Here is a 16,609-nt window from a genome sequence, read left to right on the forward strand (position 1 = left end):
CTGGGCGTGGGCATTGTGTGGGCACACCTGTGCCACCTGCCTGGAGTCCAATGGGAGGGGAAGGAAGGATATGCTGAGGAGAAGCCCCTGCCTGGGCTCAGGCTGAGGCTCACAGGTGGGTCCTGGGACAGGTGTGTGAACCAGGTGGCTGGGAGCGCAAGGAAACTGCAGGGGGGGGAGTGGCGGGGGTGGGGGGAAGGAGGCAGGAGGTGAATTGAAACTAGACAGGGACTCTTGGCGATTTCTACCCTGTCGCCAGGCTGTTGTTCGATACAGCCCATCATATATTCGTTAATTATACACCTGCCTTATCTGCGTTCCTAGCCTGTGACTTATTCAGGTGGTCAGATGGTTCTGGAGGCCCAAGGGACACCAGCCACTTTGCTGAGTTCTGAGAAACTGGAGGCAAAGCAACCCTGGTCCCCACCCTTGCAGAGATCCCGGACCAGCGGAGGGGACACCAACAGGTGAGCAGGCAGTGCCCACACCTGTGGGAGAGGCTATAGTGGAGGGGCCACAGGCGCCAGCAGAGTCCCCGTACTAGAAATCATGGAAGGCTCCCTGAAGGAGGAGGCATTGGTGGGGGATGGGGGAGGCCTTGCTTAATGTTCTGAGGCTAATCTCAAAATAATCATGATAATAATAGTTGCTAACAGTTATTGAGTGTTGGCAAGGTGCCAAACATTGCTGCATTAAGCACAGGACAGGAGTGAATTGATTTAACCCTCCACTGATACTGTAAGGTGGACACGTTGATCATCATTCCCGTTCTACCGATTAGGAAAATTAAGGCACAGACTCTGTTCCCTGTCCCCAAAATGTCCCTGCTATGGCTGGAGAGACATGCATGGACAGGGTCTCCATTGAGTGAACTTGTACTTTAATGATGACAGCAGAAGGCTTCGGTGGGACCTGAGTCCGGGGAGTGACAGACTCCAGCTGGGGAGGACGTGGCGGGTGGGGGAAGACCTCCGAGAAGAGCTGACCCCTAAGATGTTCCCTTGCGCAGGGCGTGGAGTGAGGCTCGTGGAGTTCCATCGTATTTTCAGTTCTCGTATCTATCAGTTTGTCCGTGCCATTTTTGCTGTTTTTTTTTCCTTTGCCCTTTAAATGTCTGGCTTATTCCTGTTTCCTCCCTGGCACCTCATGGACAAACCCACTGCGTTTAACATCCGGGCACCCTCGGGCAGGGATGAACACCTGCAGACCAGACAGGCTGCTTTGTGGAAACCTGTCTTCTAAATTGATACAAAAGATGTAAATTGTATCTTTCGGTTTGTGCTATTGAGCTAGGTTCATTTCTTACTTCTCACCCTTGACATTAGGTTTTTAGGATCTCTCCAGGTTCCACTATGTAACTCTGATTTCGTGTTTCTAGAATGCCATGGGGAATCCACTCCCTTAACTTGCCCTGTCCCCAAGTAGCAGGTCTCATGGTGTTCTCCGTGTTCCCACTCCCACGCTGTGCCGCCCTGTGTACCTTCAGACATGCCCTTGTAGTCAACCTTTCCCGTGGGTTCCTAGGGGGACATGGGGTTGCTGGGACACAGGATAAGTGCATAGTCAGTGTCACAAAAACCCCGTCCCATTATCTAAGGTGGATGCTGAGGTCCCAGCAGTGTTCCACCAGGTGGAGAAGGGTGGAGAAGGGAACAGCCAGCTCAGGGGGCTGAGAAAGTCCACTGTACATCCTGGGGCAGAAAATTATGGGTGAACCTCCTCAAGGGGTGGAGCCTTTCACAGAACAGCTGTGTAATAAATACTTGGCTGGATTGGTTTCTTTTTCTTTTTTCCTAAAAAGGAAACTAGTATTGTTGCGGGTGGTGCTTTCACAACATCTATTAAAATCTTAATTGCATTATAGTCTTTGGCCCAGCAATATCCCTCTGTGCACATGAGGAAATAGAAGGAAGGGTGTTCACTGGGCTGTCATTTGTAAAGGCGACAAATGGAAACCACTAAAAGCTCCATCAGCCTTGGCTGGTGTGGCTCAGTGGATTGAGTACCGGCCTGCAAACTGAAAGGTAGCAGGTTTGATTCCCAGTCAGGGCACGTGCCTGGGTTTCAGGGCAGGTCTCCAGCTGGGGGTGTGTGAGAGGCCACTGGTCAATGTATCTCTTGCACATCAATGTTTCTCTTCATCTCTTTCTCCCTCCCTTCCCCTCTCTCTAAAAATAAATAAAATCTTTAAAATAAAAAAAAATAAACAAAAGCTCCATCAGCAGGGGAGGGGTCAAAGGAACTATAGACTGGGACTATAGAATACTATACAGGTGTGAAAAGGACCAAGGTAAATTTAAACATAGGGGCATGGAAAGTTTACCAACTTTGCTTATTAAGACAAATTGCTTAGTAAGGAAAGTAAGTCACAGTTCAATAGTTCAATAGATCAAGTATTATCCTACTTCCTAAACACAAGAAATCATTGGGAATGCTTTTCAGTTGCTTGGTTATTTCAGCAGGTCCTCTAATAACACTGCTGTGTTCTATGTTGCTTCATTATAAGATTGATGAGATGCTATAGTAAACTCTCGTTCATATCGATCAGCTTATGGTAAAGTTGGTTTCCTACACATTGTTTCACCTAAAGCCTCAGAACCTGTTGACTACGTTAAATGAGGATGTATTGTGTATAAATCAGAAGTTGGTAAACTTTTCCTGTAAAGTCTCAAATTGTATTTTCAGCTTTGAACATCATTGGTCTCTATCATAATTTCCTAACTTGCCCTTTAGTGTGAAAATAGTCATAGATGCTATATAGACAAATGAATGACCTCAGCTGTGTGCCAATAAAACTATATTTACAAACACAGGCAGAGGGCCAGATATGGCCTACAGACTTTCATCTGATATAAATAATAGTACATGTTTTTGGAAGACTTCACAGAAAAATATTACCAGGGACACACCTGGAAGGGAAGGTGAGGAGGAAGGTGCTGGCCAAGGTCAGTGCTACCCTCTTATTTGAATGTTCCCACCTTGTGTAATTAAAATTGTTTTACTTCAGAAAGAAAATAATGTTTTAAAAGTAGCTTGGGTGGCCCTGGCTGGTGTGGTTCAGTTGGCTGGAGTATTATCCAGTGATTGAAGGATTGCGGGTTCAATCCCTGGGCCAGACGGGTACAGGAGGCAGCTGATCTGTGTTTCTCTCCTGCATTGGTGTTTCTGTCTCTTCCTCTCTTTCTAAAAGCAATGAAAACAACCTTCCTGGATAAGGATAAAAAAAAAATTAAGAATAGCTTGAATGGCCTTTCCACCCTTCCTGATTATAAGGTAATGACTGTCATTGTAGAAACACCAGCGGCAAGGAAAAGTTGTGAGGAAGTAAACGTTCCCTGCCATTCTCCCAGCTTGAGCAGAATTTCCTAAAGGGTTTGTGTGTTTCACTCACCCCACAGAGATTTTCAGAGTGCTCACTGTGTGCAAGGAACTGTCCCAGGTGCTGGGTGCAGAGCCGTAAACAAAGCCGAGTGCCCACCCTCTCTAGGGCTGACATTCTTCTGTCAGAGAGGGACAGATAATAAATAACAAGCATAGTAAATAAATAAATGATGGAGTATGCTGGCAGATTAGAAGTGCTATAGAAAACAGAAACAGGAGAGTCAGTGTGGCTGGAGCAGAATCATCAAGAGGAAGGGGTTTGGCAGGCAAAGGCAGACAGTGGGCAAAGGGCGAGGACTTAGCTTTAACCCTGAGCAAGCCCGGAGCCAGGGGTGGACTTTGCTTAGACGGAATGTGTTCCCTTTGCCTGCTGTGCAGGTGGAGATTATAGCTGAGTTCTGTGAGAGCTGGAATCGCTTTTGTTCCCTGCAGCTCCTCAGCTTGGGGAATAATGGGTCCACCCCCTGTGTGTGTAAAGTTTTATTGGAACACCACTAGGCCCATTTGCTTATGTGTTATCGGTGGCTGCTTACCCACTACAAAGGCGAGTAGAGTAGTTACAACAGAGACCATCTTGCCCTTGAAGCTGAAGTGTTTCGTGTCTGGCCTTTTACTCCTGGTCTGGAGCAAGGCCTGGCATGTCGTAGGCACTCAGTACATGTAGGTCACTGCAGAATGCAGCCCATCACTTATCTGTGACCCCCACGAGGTTGCCGGCTTGCTCTTGTCTCAGAGCCAGCTCCAGTTGCGAGTCACATGCAAGAAAACAACCGCCCAGCGACCAAAAAGAAAATGCTGGAATGACTCAAATCTTTGTTGCAGAGAGAATGCCCAGGCAGGATTGCAGTTGGGACCCACGGTGACACTTAGCATGCTCTCTGCCCCTCTCTTTTTCTCTATGAAGACTTGAGCCCCTTAAACCCTGCAGGCACAGAAGCTGCTCCCCCCCCAATTACTTTCTTGTTCAAAAATCTTCGCAAAAGGCAAACTCCCTTCCATTGAGCAGCCCCCTTCTGGTTCTCCCATCTCCTCCTCTCTAAGCATCAAAGATTTTTTTTTAATTATTTACTTTTAGAGAGGGGAAGGGAAGGAGAAAGAGATGGAGAAAAACATTAATGTGTGGGTCCCTCTCACGTGCCCCCTACTGAGGACCTGTCCCACAACCCAGGCATGTGCCCCAACCATGAATCAAATAGGCGACCCCTTGGTTCGCAAGCCTGAGCTCAGTCCACTGAGCTACACCAGCCAGGGCTAAGCACTAAAGTTTTATTCTAGCACATGAACTTGGCTGGCCCCTGGCTTTCCCCCCCACACCTGTGCTGCCCATTACTCGGATGCTGCATAACAAGGTAGTGACAACTCTAGGAGATCAGGGCTGTGCCAGATAGCAGGAAGCCCTCTCTTTCTGTGGGATCTGTGAGTTCTCCTACATTCTCATTCCCCCCTCCCTCTACATCCACCCTAATATTCCATCCACCCCCATTTCTGAGTTTCAGAGCTTATGGTGCATCCTCAGGACCCACAGAGGAATCAGACCTGGCCGCTGACAGCCAGGGGCTCACGATTTAATGGGGACAGTTCCAATTCCCGGGGGGAGGAAATGGGTGCATAGTCGAGGCATCCCCTCTCGGGCAGACTTGGACGGAGGACAGGGAAGGCTGTGAGCTAGCCAGGTGCCTCCTTCTCAGTTTTTCATTTCTTGGGCCTCCGCCACTCTGGGGGTTTTTGCACAGTGATCTGTGACCCAAGCTCTGGTGGCAGAGTGCCTGGGTTCAAAGTCAGACTCTGATGCTTCCTAACTGTGCAACCTTGGGCAGCTTTCCCTCGATGTACTCATCTGCAAATGGGGTATGACAGTAGTTCCTACCATGTAGAGTTATTGGGAAGATTGTGAGACTGAATACATACATAGGGCTTAGGACTCTGCCTGGTGCATGCCAAACAGTCAATAAATAATAGCTATTAGAGTGCTTAGCACAGGTGTCTAACTCATAGAACAACCTCAGTGGAAGGAAGCTTAATATTATCATTCAGTGATGTCATAAACTACCCAGACACTGAGCAGAATTAATGATGTATCCAGTTTAGACCTTTGGTGGGAATGATGACATCACTAGTTGCCTGGTAGATTTAACCCTAAATAGAGTTGATGACATCACCAGTCACCAGGCAGAATATGGTTAGAATGTGGGTGCCAGGGCTTTCTCTCCTGCTGAAATGTCAGTTGTGTCCCAGTCCACACTCTTCCCTGGTGCCTTCAGGCACGTGGATTTTTTAAAAATATTTTATTTATTTATTTTTAGAGAGGGAAGGGAGGGATAAAGAGAGAGGGAGAGAAACATCAATGTGTGGTTGCCGGGGGTCATGGCCTGCAACCCAGGCAGGTACCCTGACTGGGAATCGAACCTGCCACACTGGTTCACAGCCTGTGCTCAATCCACTGAGCTACATCAGCCAGGGCACATGTGGAATTTTTATCAGTCTGAGCCTAAGTTTTCTATAAGTCAAATGAAGATAACAAAAGTATCAATCTAATAAGATTGTTGAAAGAATCCAAAGAGAGAGTTAATACATGCAAAGGACACAATGTCCAGCACACAGTTGGCACTCAATGAACAGCAACTGCGCCCTGGACTGTGCATTTCAGTCAGTTGGAGCGTCATCCCATACACCAAAAGGTTGGGGTTAGATTCCAGGTCAGGGCACATACTAGGTTGGGTGTTTGATCCCTGACCGAGGAGTGTATGGGAGGCAACCAATAGGCATTTCTCCTCTCTCACAATGATGTTTCTCTCCCTTTCTCTCTCTCTCTCTTTATTTTTTTAAAAAAGACTTTATTTATTTTTAGAGAGAGGGGAAGGGAGGGAGAAAAAGAGGGAGAGAAACATCAATCAGTTGCCTCTCACCTGCCCTCAACTGGGGACCTGGCCCTCAACCCAGGCATGTACCCTGACCATGAATCAAACCCATGACCCTTCGGTTTGCAAGCTGGTGTTCCATCCACTGAGTCACACCAGCCTCTCCTTTCTCTTTGAAATCAATAAACATATTTTAAAAGAGAGAGAAGGCTCCTGTTATCCTCACTGCAGAAGACTCCCATGGAGGACACTCTGCCAGAGTAACAGGTGCCCTCATCTCAGTCTTGGCGAAGAGCACAGACTCGGGGGTCTGACTCACTGAGCCCACAGTCTGAGCCCAGATCTGCCACCAGGAACAGCCAGGACAACCTGGCCTAGAAAGTGGGGTAATGACTGTGCCAACCTCATAGGGATGGCATGAAGGTACATCGAGATAATGACAGTCACGTGCCCAGTGCATAAGCAAGCCTCATAAACATGAGCTGTATTATCACTGCAGATGCCTTCAGAAAAGTCCTTGCCTCCCTGGACCTCAATTTCCTGATTTGCAAAGAAGTGGGCATTGCCATGGCAATTTCAACCTTGCGGTCTGCCCACAAGGGCTGGTCTTTTCCATTGCCAAGCAAATGAGCTGGGAGCTGGATGTTTGCACCTCTGTTTGCCCTCCACCCAGCTCCAGCCTCTCCTCCCGTCTCTTCATTCCCCATCTCTTACCTTTCAACCTTTCCCCTTCTCTGGCTCTTTCCCTAGTTAGTTCTGGACTTTCTCTCTTGTTTCCCTCCTGCATGCTATCAGAAAGCTGTTTTAGGGCAATAAATAACAATGGTAATAATAATAATAATAAGAAGAAGAGTTCTCTGTTTATTTTGCCTTTTCTCAATGCATCAACTCTGTATGCATTGACTCATTGAATTCACACAATACAGAAAACTTGTTAGCATTGATTCAACAAACACTTAGTGAGCGCCTACTGTATGATAGGCCCTGAAAATCCAGCACTGAACAAATCATGCCCTTATGGAACTTACATTTTAGTGGGGAAAGAGATGATAAATAGATAGACAAAAAAGCAAACTCTCCAAGAATCATGAGCTGAAACAGAGAAGGGTCAGAGGGAGAGAGGGTGACTAGGGGAACTTCCGATAGAATGGTCAGAATAGACCTCCTGAGGGAGGTGATGTTGGAGCAGATGTGACAATGTGAGAGGGATGCAGCCATGCACAACCTGGGGAAAAAGCATTCCTGGTAGAAGGAAGAGCAAATGCAAAGGTCCTGAGCCCGGCCCATGCCTGGGAGTGTCTGAGGAACTGAGGAAAAGCCAGAAGGCCAGTGTGGCTGGAGCCCAATGAAGGGGAGATGAGATCAGACAGACCCCCAGGGGTGGGGGGCTGGGCCCATCATGCAGGCCTCTGTGGACTGTGGTGTGGACTTGGGCGTTTTTACTCTGAGATGGAGCCATGAAAGATTCTAAATAGGGCAGGAGAGCAGTCAGAATAAAATTTAACAGGATCCCATTGGCAGTAGACAGTCTGTGTGTTTGGGGGATTGTCAGAGTGGAGGCAGAGAAGCCATCATCCTCATTTTATAGATGCAGAAATAAATGCAATCTCAAAAAAGGCCAGCAACTGAACCAGGCCCACACAGCTGGTAAGCAGCAGAGCCAGGCTGCCAGGCTGGCTGGGGCTTGATTGACATGCAGCTCCCAGTTCCCACCCCAGCTGCTTGTCCCTCTTGGAGACTCTGGGTACACCTGTATAATGGGGATACACCTCAAAGACCAGTGGTGCTCTGCTCACCAGCAAAAGGTGAACTTTAGACGTGGTCAGCACCTCAGGGTTCAGCGGAACATTTTCTTTGTGACTTTGGGAAGTCGCTTCAGTTTTTCCATTTGTAAGTTGGGAAGCACTAACCAACATTTGGGTGTAGCATAGTGGTTAAGAGCAGAAATTCTGGAGTCAGATTTAGTGAGATCCGAGTTCTTGTTCTTCCACCTGCCAGCTCTGTGACTTTCCACAATTAACACCCTCTTTCTTAGCTTCGGTTTACCTCATCTGAAAGATGAAGATCTTAATAACACCAATTTCAAATGCTAGTTGTAAGGATTAAATGAGATCATGCAGGTAAAGCGCTTAGCCCAGCTCCTGGGCATACATCGGGCACTCAGTACAGGATCGTTATTACTGGCAGTATCGCCCACACCTCCCCTGTGGGTGAGAGCCCGGGAGAGTGCCTGGTACGCGGTCGGTGTTCTACAAAAGTGAATTCTCTTTCCCGTCTCTCCTGCCCGCCAGCTCCCCGGGGACCCAGGCATTCCGGCCTCCAGCCGCCCCCCCACACGCCGGCCCTCACAAAGGCCCCCATTCATTCCTCGCGTACAAAGCGGCCCATTCACCCTAGTCCCTTGGGCCTCCCGCCCCAGGCCGCCCCCCGCGCCTGATCATTGGTCGAACTCGCTGCTCGTCAGACCTCGGGTCCCGCCCACAACCGCACCGCCTAGCTCAGAGCTCAGGCGCGGTTCTTTTCCCACGGCTGGCACACTCCGACAACTTCTGATTGGCTTCTTCTGCCAGGTGCTTCTCTTGATTGGCGGCGCGCTCCCCATGGGCGGGGCCGTAGCTTGCCGCAGCGGAGGCGGATTGGCCCGCTTTGCGCTCGTGTGGGCGGGGCTTTCCGGAGGGGCCCGCCCCTCTTTCTCCTCAGGCCGAAGCCTCGGGACGGCCCTGGAAGCCGGTGAGTGCCCCGGGGCTCGCTGCCCGCCGGAGGCGCAGAGCAAGGCAGGGGCCTGGGAGGCTGGGGCCTCGGGGCTGCGAACGGGGCCCCGGAGGCCTGCGTGAGCGCAGGGGCAGGAGTGGTGACAGGGACACTCACCTTGGGCGTGCTGCGGGACAGCCCCGCGCGGGGTGGGGGGGCGACGCGGGGCGTCTATACTCCCCTCCAATCCGTGTCCCTACTGTGTGCGAGGCCGGATCGGGGTCCTCGCTGACGGCCTAGGACCGATTCTGGAGATGGGGAAACTGAGGCTCGCTTCGGGACCTTAAACGCTTTAATACCTGAGTCATCGCCTTCAGTCCCCCGCCCCCAGATGACAGCGTCTCTGTTGTCACTTGTAAAAACTGCGGAGCGGAGACACGGGTCAGGACTGGCAGAGGCAGACGGGTGGGGAGAGACTTACGTGAGCGCCTACCAAGCACTCGGGCGCTTTTGTTTGTTGGAACTAAACCATGTCCTGTAATTATGTGAACTGGCAGTGGGCTCTGTTGTACCCATTTGACAGGGAGGGGAAAACCGAGGCTGGACAGGGTGACTGCAGGGAGCCGGAGTCGATAGTCCCACTTCGGAGACCGACTGTGTGCTGGGTTCCTTAACCCTTTTCACCCCCCAGTAGTCCACTGGGGAAGGCTGGGGTCCCTGTGGCTTAGATGGGGGGGGGGGAAGGTTCGATAAAGAGTTACCAAATGAGCGGAGAAAACTGACATATTTGAGAACCTAACACTGCACGTTCTCCCCCAAACCCCTCTCTATAATTGGCAGAAAACCATCGGGGCTTGCACCCAGCTCTGCCTCTTACCGACTGACGGTATGACCTTGAACGCGCGACTTCGCCTCTCCGTGCCTCGGTTTCCCCTCGGAGAAACGGAGATGCTCATGGTCCCCATCCCCTTGTTTTCTCCGAGATCGTTTTAGGAGTCCGAGCTCAGAGAGCTGTTCGTTCTAACAGCAGAAAACACGGGGTACGTAGTAGGTGCGCTTACCGCTCTTTAGGCCTCCTTTCACCCGTGAGGAGCCTGGAGCTCCCGAGGCCAGGGTAACGCTCTGTGGTCCTCGTCGGTGCTTCTGGTGCCCTCTGTAGGTTGCACTGTCCCATTTCCTGGGTCGGGGACACTGAGGCTGAGAGAGATTAGATGTCACGAGGCATTGGTTTTTGAAGCCCCGCCCTTCTCCCACATTGTTTGATTTACTTCACCGACCGAAATTCACGGAGAGGAAAGTTGAGGACCAGACAGCCTGAGCGGGATTCAAACCCGTGAGACCTCAGCGCTCTCCGCAGCGGGCACCTGACCTTTACCCGGCCAGAAGGAGGGGCCCCTGGCGCCGCGGCTGCCTCTGCCGCCCACCTGGCTACCGGCTCATCCCCCGCCTCCCCGCGTCCTCTTGTCCGGGGCTTGCAGCTCCAGGACCCGCCCCCTTCCCAAGCCAGGCAGGTGCTGGGTGACATCAGAGCCAGGCTCCCTCCTGGTGACGCGACGTGGCCCCGCCTCGCGCTGGACCGTGGAGGTAGCCGCACCTGAGAGCTCTGAAGGGGACCGGGGAATCCTGTGCCCCCTCCCCACCTTCCCTCTTCCTGCACCGACCGGCGCCCCCAGGTAGTGCTGAGGATCTTCGGGATAAGGGGGCGGTAACCCAGGCGCTTGGGGCTCGGGGAAATGTGGCTTGGGCGCTCGGATTCCTGGATCCGAGGAAGGGGGTTGGGGGCCAGGAATCCCAGCCCGAATACGGGCGGCGATGGGAGCCGGAACTCCTAGGTCTTGAGGGAGAAAGGCACTCGGGCCAGGACTCTGGATTTGGGGTCAGCGGCTCCTGGGTCTGTTGGACCAGGGGCTGGGGGTCTGGAATCCTGGGTCTGAGGGAGGAGGGGTTGGGGGTCCAGAATCCCGGGTGGACTAGGGGCCTGGTTCCTGGGTCTGAGCAAGAGCAGCCGGGGGTTTTAGACATCTGGGCTTGCGGGAGCAGGGGGCTGGGAGCCCAGATTTCTGAGTCTGGGGGTGGAGAGGACTTGCAAGGACCAGCGCTCTGCTGAGGTCAGAGGGCTGGGTGCCAAGGGCCCCAACCCTTGCCCCAGGGGCGGATCCCTGGCTCCTTTTCCTCTCCTAGTCTGGCAGTCTCCACTCCTCCCAGGGCAGGTGCTTTCACCTGCCCCGGTGACAGTAATGAGTCCGGGCAGAGGCTTTCCTGCTGGCTGAAGAGGGTGGGGCTGCTGGCCGTTGTCAGTCCTCAGAATCAGTCCCCAGGCATCCTCACCTCTAGCCTGGCTGCCGTGAGGTGAGGGGGCCTGGAGTCAGGGGGCTGAGGGAGGAGGCAGCAGAGGGTTCAGACTCCTTGGTCCTGAAAGATTAGGGTGCTGGGGGCCTGGGCTCCTGAGTCTGGAGGAGGAGGGCGTGGGGTCTGGGCTCCTGGCTCTAGGAAGGGAAAAACACAGGACTGGCTGGTTGCAAAAGCTCCCAAACTCTTCCCGGTCAAAGGCCGAGGGCTGGAGAGGAAGTAGGTGGGGTGAGGTAAGGTGCATGAGGGTAAAGTCCTAGGGACAGGGCCGGGCTCAGTGTGCACCATGGCCACACAGGGCAATGTGGGGCCCTTGGGGCCCAGGAGGTGGCGAAATGCCATCCGATGGTGGTAGAACCCTGCCATCTGAGGGCAGGGGCGCAGGGCTTGAGGCCCAGATAATCAGGAACGAGCGTGGGCAGGGACTGCTGGCGCTGGGCGTGTGAGGAGAGGGTCCTGGAGGCAGTGGGACGTGTGGCCTGGAGCCAGGTTTCCGGTGGGAAAGGCTCCGCAGGAAAGACGAGAGCCTGAGGGGACCAGGCCTGGGAATGCCTGGAGAGGAGCTGGGTGTTTGGGGGGACCTCTCCAGGGGCATGTTGGAGCCGGGGCGGGGGCCCTGGAGGCCAGAGGCAAAAGCACCTTATAAGGTGGGGGAGACAGGAATGTTAGGGTGTTCCCGCAGACGTCTGAGGCCGTGGAAAAGAGTAGAGGCTCCTTCTTCAGGAGCAGAGCATAAGGAGGGGCAGGGAGCATATTTTTCCCGATGGTGCTTAGGCTGTTCTGGAACTGCTGTGTTCTGTTCGGTCCTGGTGTGTGGCCCCTTTGAGGGCAGGGAGGGGCCTAGTACGTTTTGGCTCACCCAGTGCCTCCATTACAGCTCACAGCTCACACTGGGTTGGTCTGAGAGCAGAAGTGGATCACTCCAGACCAGGAGCTCCGCCAGGTGGGGCCCTGTCTGCTCATCTCAGGGTCCCCAGGCTCCTTGGCCTCGGCCTCCGGGAAGGGAGACTGAATGAATGGAAGAGTGAATGAATGGGGCCAGTCTCCGCATTCATTACACAGACAAGGAAGACAGGTCACAGGGAAGGAGGGCCCTGTTAATTGAGGGAGGAGATTCTAGTCTGCTCTGCAAGTATGGGGTAGACCAGAGGGAGTCTAGGTACCTGAATGACCGACATCAGGTTGATACCCTTAAAGGCTCCCATCTAAGAGGTCAGGTTCCTCATCATGACCTAATCAGGCCCCTTTTGTCCCCAGTCTCACCTCACCTACCACCTTCTCTCCTTCCATCCCTAGACTCCAGCCTCCCTGGCCTCTCACAGTGCCACAGACATCCAGGTACACTCCTCACTCCTGCCTCAGGGCCTTTGCACTGGCTGTTCTCCCAGCCCTGGAATACGTTTCCTCCGACATTCCCATGGTTTGCTCCCTTCCTTTCCCTCAGGTCTTTCTTCAAACGCCACATCAGAGAAGCCTTCCCTGGCCACTCCAGTTAAAGCAGCAACACCTCTCAACCCTAACACCCACCGTTCCCTGCCTTATTTTTCTCCTCGGCATTTCTCACCATGTAACATGCTATATAATTATTTATCTTTTTATCTGTCTCCTGGCATCACAGCAGTGCTATTCAACAGAAACATAGTGCAAGCCAAATATGTAATTTAAATTTTTCTAGTAGCCACATTAAAATTTTTAAAAGTAAAAATGTCAATGCCACATTTTATTAACTCGATATGTCTGAAATATTATTGCAATATGTCATCATATAGAAATCTAGTGTGTATCTTAAATTTAGAACTGCACCTCCATTAGTAGTTTCCATCTCAAGTGTCCAGTAGCCACATGGGGCTATTTACATTTAAATTTAATTAAAGTTGAATATAATTAAAATTTATTCCTTGGTCCCCCCTTCCTCCCTCCCTCCCTCCCTCCCTTCCCTTCCTTCCTTCCTTCCTTCCTTCCTTCCTTCCTTCCTTCCTTCCTTCCTTCCTCTCTTTCTTTCTGACTGATTATAGAAAGAGAGGAAGGGAGGGAGAGAAACATTCCTAGTCAGTCCCAGTTCAGGTGAGTGAACAGGACCTGAACCCACAACCTGGGCCCTGACTGGGAACTGAACCTGTCACCTTTCAGTTTTTGGGAGGACGATCCAACCAACTCAGCTACACTGATCAGGACTCACTTGCCACCTTTCAAGCGCCCAGCAGCCACATGGTGCCATGGCTTGGTGCTGGACAGCTCAGGGCTAGACTGGAAATGCCTGATGAAGCACGGGACTTTTTCTGGCTTCTTCATTGCTGTACGATCAGTACCTTGAGCACTGAGTGCCTGGCATCACTGCCTGGCTTATTATGTAATTATTGAAAGAATGAATGGATAGAGAGGTGAATGAATGACATGAAGAAAGAGGTTTGGTGAAGAAGAAAGGCAGTAGGGACTGACCTGGGGGTTTGGGGCCAGGATGGAGCCACACTTGACCTCCCTCATCTTCTGTTCCCCTGTAGACCATGGCAGCGGTGACCATGACCATGCCCAGGAGGAAGGTGTCCCCCAGGCCGGGCCCGGTGCCCGAGGCGGCCCAGCCGTTCCTGTTCGCACCCTTGGGGCCGGGCGTGGGTACTGGGCCTGGAGGCTCGGGCACCTCCCCGCAGGTGGAGTGGACCGCGCGGCGCCTGGTGTGGGTGCCTTCGGAGCTGCACGGGTTCGAGGCGGCGGCGCTGCTGGATGAGGGCGAGGAAGAGGCGGAGGTGGAGCTGGCGGAGAGTGGGCGACGGCTGCGGTTGCCCCGGGACCAGATCCAGCGCATGAACCCACCCAAGTTCAGCAAGGCCGAGGACATGGCGGAGCTGACGTGCCTCAACGAGGCCTCGGTGCTGCACAACCTCCGCGAGCGGTACTACTCCGGCCTCATCTACGTGAGTGGCCTCTGGCCCGGGAGCGCGGTGTGCGGGGGTGAGGGGCTGGGGGTCAGCACCCTGATGTGAACGAACGTGAGGCTGTGTATTATCTCTGTCCCACCTCGTGTGACTATTCCCACACTTAATGTGCCAAATTGTGTTATTGGATTTCCACCACTGCCTAGGGCCCTGATGGGGATTCCCCCTAATATTATATGGCAGATGCATGTTATGATTTTCCTAAAGTATAAAAAAATTCTGAATTATCAACTATCATGCATCCAGCGTGTTTTGAGAAGGGCTATGGGACTATAATAATAATTAGTGAGAACCACTGTGTGTGGGAAACCACGTGCCAGGCTCTGTGCTAAATGCTTCTGTGTGTTAATTCATTTCTTCTTACATTCCATGAGTAGAGTCTATCATTATCCCCATTTTATCTGAAAGGAAACGGAGGCCCAGAGAGGTTGAATGACAATACAAACTCATTTATTAAGCATATACTAGGCACTCTAAAATATATTGTCTCCAGGGGGTGGGTGAAAAAAATATCATAGCAGATTATAATTAAATAATCCATTACTTCGAAGAGATAAAAAAACTACCGAGAACACATAGTTTACATAAAGATTATACATTGTCTCAGTACACTTTCACCAGTATAACGCATTTTATAGATAAAGAAATTGAGGTGCAGAAAGGTCCAGTTCCTCAGCCAAGGTCACCGGTTGAACATAGCAGACCCAGGCTGCCCAGCTCCCGGGCTCTGCTGTTTTGCAGTGGTGCTTCTGAAGATTAAGACGGGATGGACAATGGGGAGGTTGAGTGTGGCGGCCTCGTCTCTGTTAAGCATGTAACGTCTCTCACGTTATATAATCTTTTCCACAAACAAAAGAAATAGGATAGCGTTTCTTAACCCTGCCTTCGAGTTAGGATTATCTGGGGAATTCGTTTGTATTTTTTTTAACACCAACACCTGAGTTCCATTGCAACACATTTAAATCAGGCTCTTGGGGGTGTGATAGGGTATATGGTATTTTTTTAATCCTCACTGGAGGATAATTTTTTAAAATTGATTTTACAGAGACAGAAGCATCAGTCAGTTGTCACTTGTAGGAGCCCCACTTGGGGATCGAACCTGCAACCTTTTGGTGTGTGGGATGACGCTCCAACCAACTGAGCCACCCAGCAAGGCAGTGATTTGGTGTTTTTAATAAGCTTACAGGGTGGTTCTAATGGGCAGCCAAAGCGTTATTAAGAGCAAACAGGATTGGAGAGATTGACAAGGAATGTCGGCAATAATAATGAAAAATAATAATAGCGGGTGGCAGGCAAATATTTGTGGAGCACTCATGGTGTTCTGAGCACTGTTCTAAGTGCCGCGTGCAGGTCATTGGCGCACCTCCAGGCCAGGGACTCTTGCTATGGTCTGATGTTCAGGAATGTTAAGTGGCTTGGGTTCCAGGTCACAGAGCCATGAAGGAGTCCTACCAGGATTTGAACTTGGGCAGCTGGCCCCAGAGTTATGCTGCAAACACCAGCTTGGACGCCTGGAGTCTCACTGCCTTGCTCGTTTAAATTGGCCCCATGGTTGGGGGGGAATCATAAAAATGCCTAACTAAAAGCCTAAAAGGCAAAGCACTTGTTTTATGTGTGTTTTAAATATTTTATTTGTTTATTTTTAGAGAGAGGGGAAGGGAGGGAGAAAGAGAGGGAGAGAAACATCAATGTGTGGTTGTCTCTCACAAGCCCCCATTTGGCCCACAACCCCGGCATGTGTCCTGCCTGGGAATCGAACCGGCGACCCCTTGGTTCACAAGGCAACACTCAATCCACTGGGCCACCCAAACCAGGGCAGTGCTTGGTTTTATATTTAAAAAATACTACAAAACCTCAATGAGAGGAATAAAAAAATTTCAACAAACGATGTGATGTATAAAAAAATGGAAATAAGAAAACTGGCCCCAACGGTCACCCAGAGAAGGGTTGCGAAGCACAAGATGGGAATGTCCGTGTGAGTTCTGTCCCCAGTGTGGGAAGGAGGAGACGCGCTGGGAGAGGGCCAGCGGCCGGCTCAGGGCCCCTCGGCGGTGGTGGCAGATGTGGGATTTGGATCGAGGGCTGTCTCACCCTGGATGGGTTGGCACCTCCCCTAGGCTGCGCTGCGGATTCCTCGCTCGCCTTTGGAAGTGCTGGGAAAGAGGCCTCTGCCCGAGCCCCTTCCCTGGGTCTCACCAAAGGCAGGGAGATCAGAGGGACCCCCCAAACACCAAGCCACCCTTTGCCTTTTAACAAATACTCTAAACCCTCACGGCATCCTTGTAAGGTGTCTATTATCATCCCTGTTCTTCAGGTGGGGAGACTGAACCTCAGAGAGGGGCCAGGACTTGAACTAGGCCTCAGAATGAGGAACTGGCTAAGCTGGCATTTGAACCC

General features: G+C 51.6%; 1 protein-coding gene across 7 annotated transcripts in view; it reads left to right on the forward strand.

Moving 5' to 3' along the window:
* Positions 1-318: 318 nt before the first annotated feature.
* Positions 319-16,609, forward strand: part of MYH14 (myosin heavy chain 14) — an 83,824-nt gene continuing 67,533 nt past the window's right edge. Inside the window, exons 1-2 of one of the 7 annotated variants that reach the window (XM_045856190.1) lie at positions 319-467; positions 13,781-14,191. In XM_045856190.1, the coding sequence (XP_045712146.1) occupies positions 13,784-14,191 (408 nt within the window). In that variant the 5' untranslated portion in view covers positions 319-467; positions 13,781-13,783. Of the gene's footprint in view, positions 468-8,921; positions 8,970-9,762; positions 9,971-10,292; positions 10,607-11,154; positions 11,280-13,780; positions 14,192-16,609 lie in introns of those variants that run through there. The other 6 variants (XM_045856192.1, XM_045856191.1, XM_045856195.1 and 3 more) reach the window with 6 other exon arrangements.

Source organism: Phyllostomus hastatus, unplaced genomic scaffold, assembly GCF_019186645.2.
Source record: "Phyllostomus hastatus isolate PE091 unplaced genomic scaffold, TTU_PhHast_1.1 phas_scaffold_1224, whole genome shotgun sequence".
Taxonomy (NCBI): Eukaryota; Metazoa; Chordata; class Mammalia; order Chiroptera; family Phyllostomidae; genus Phyllostomus; species Phyllostomus hastatus.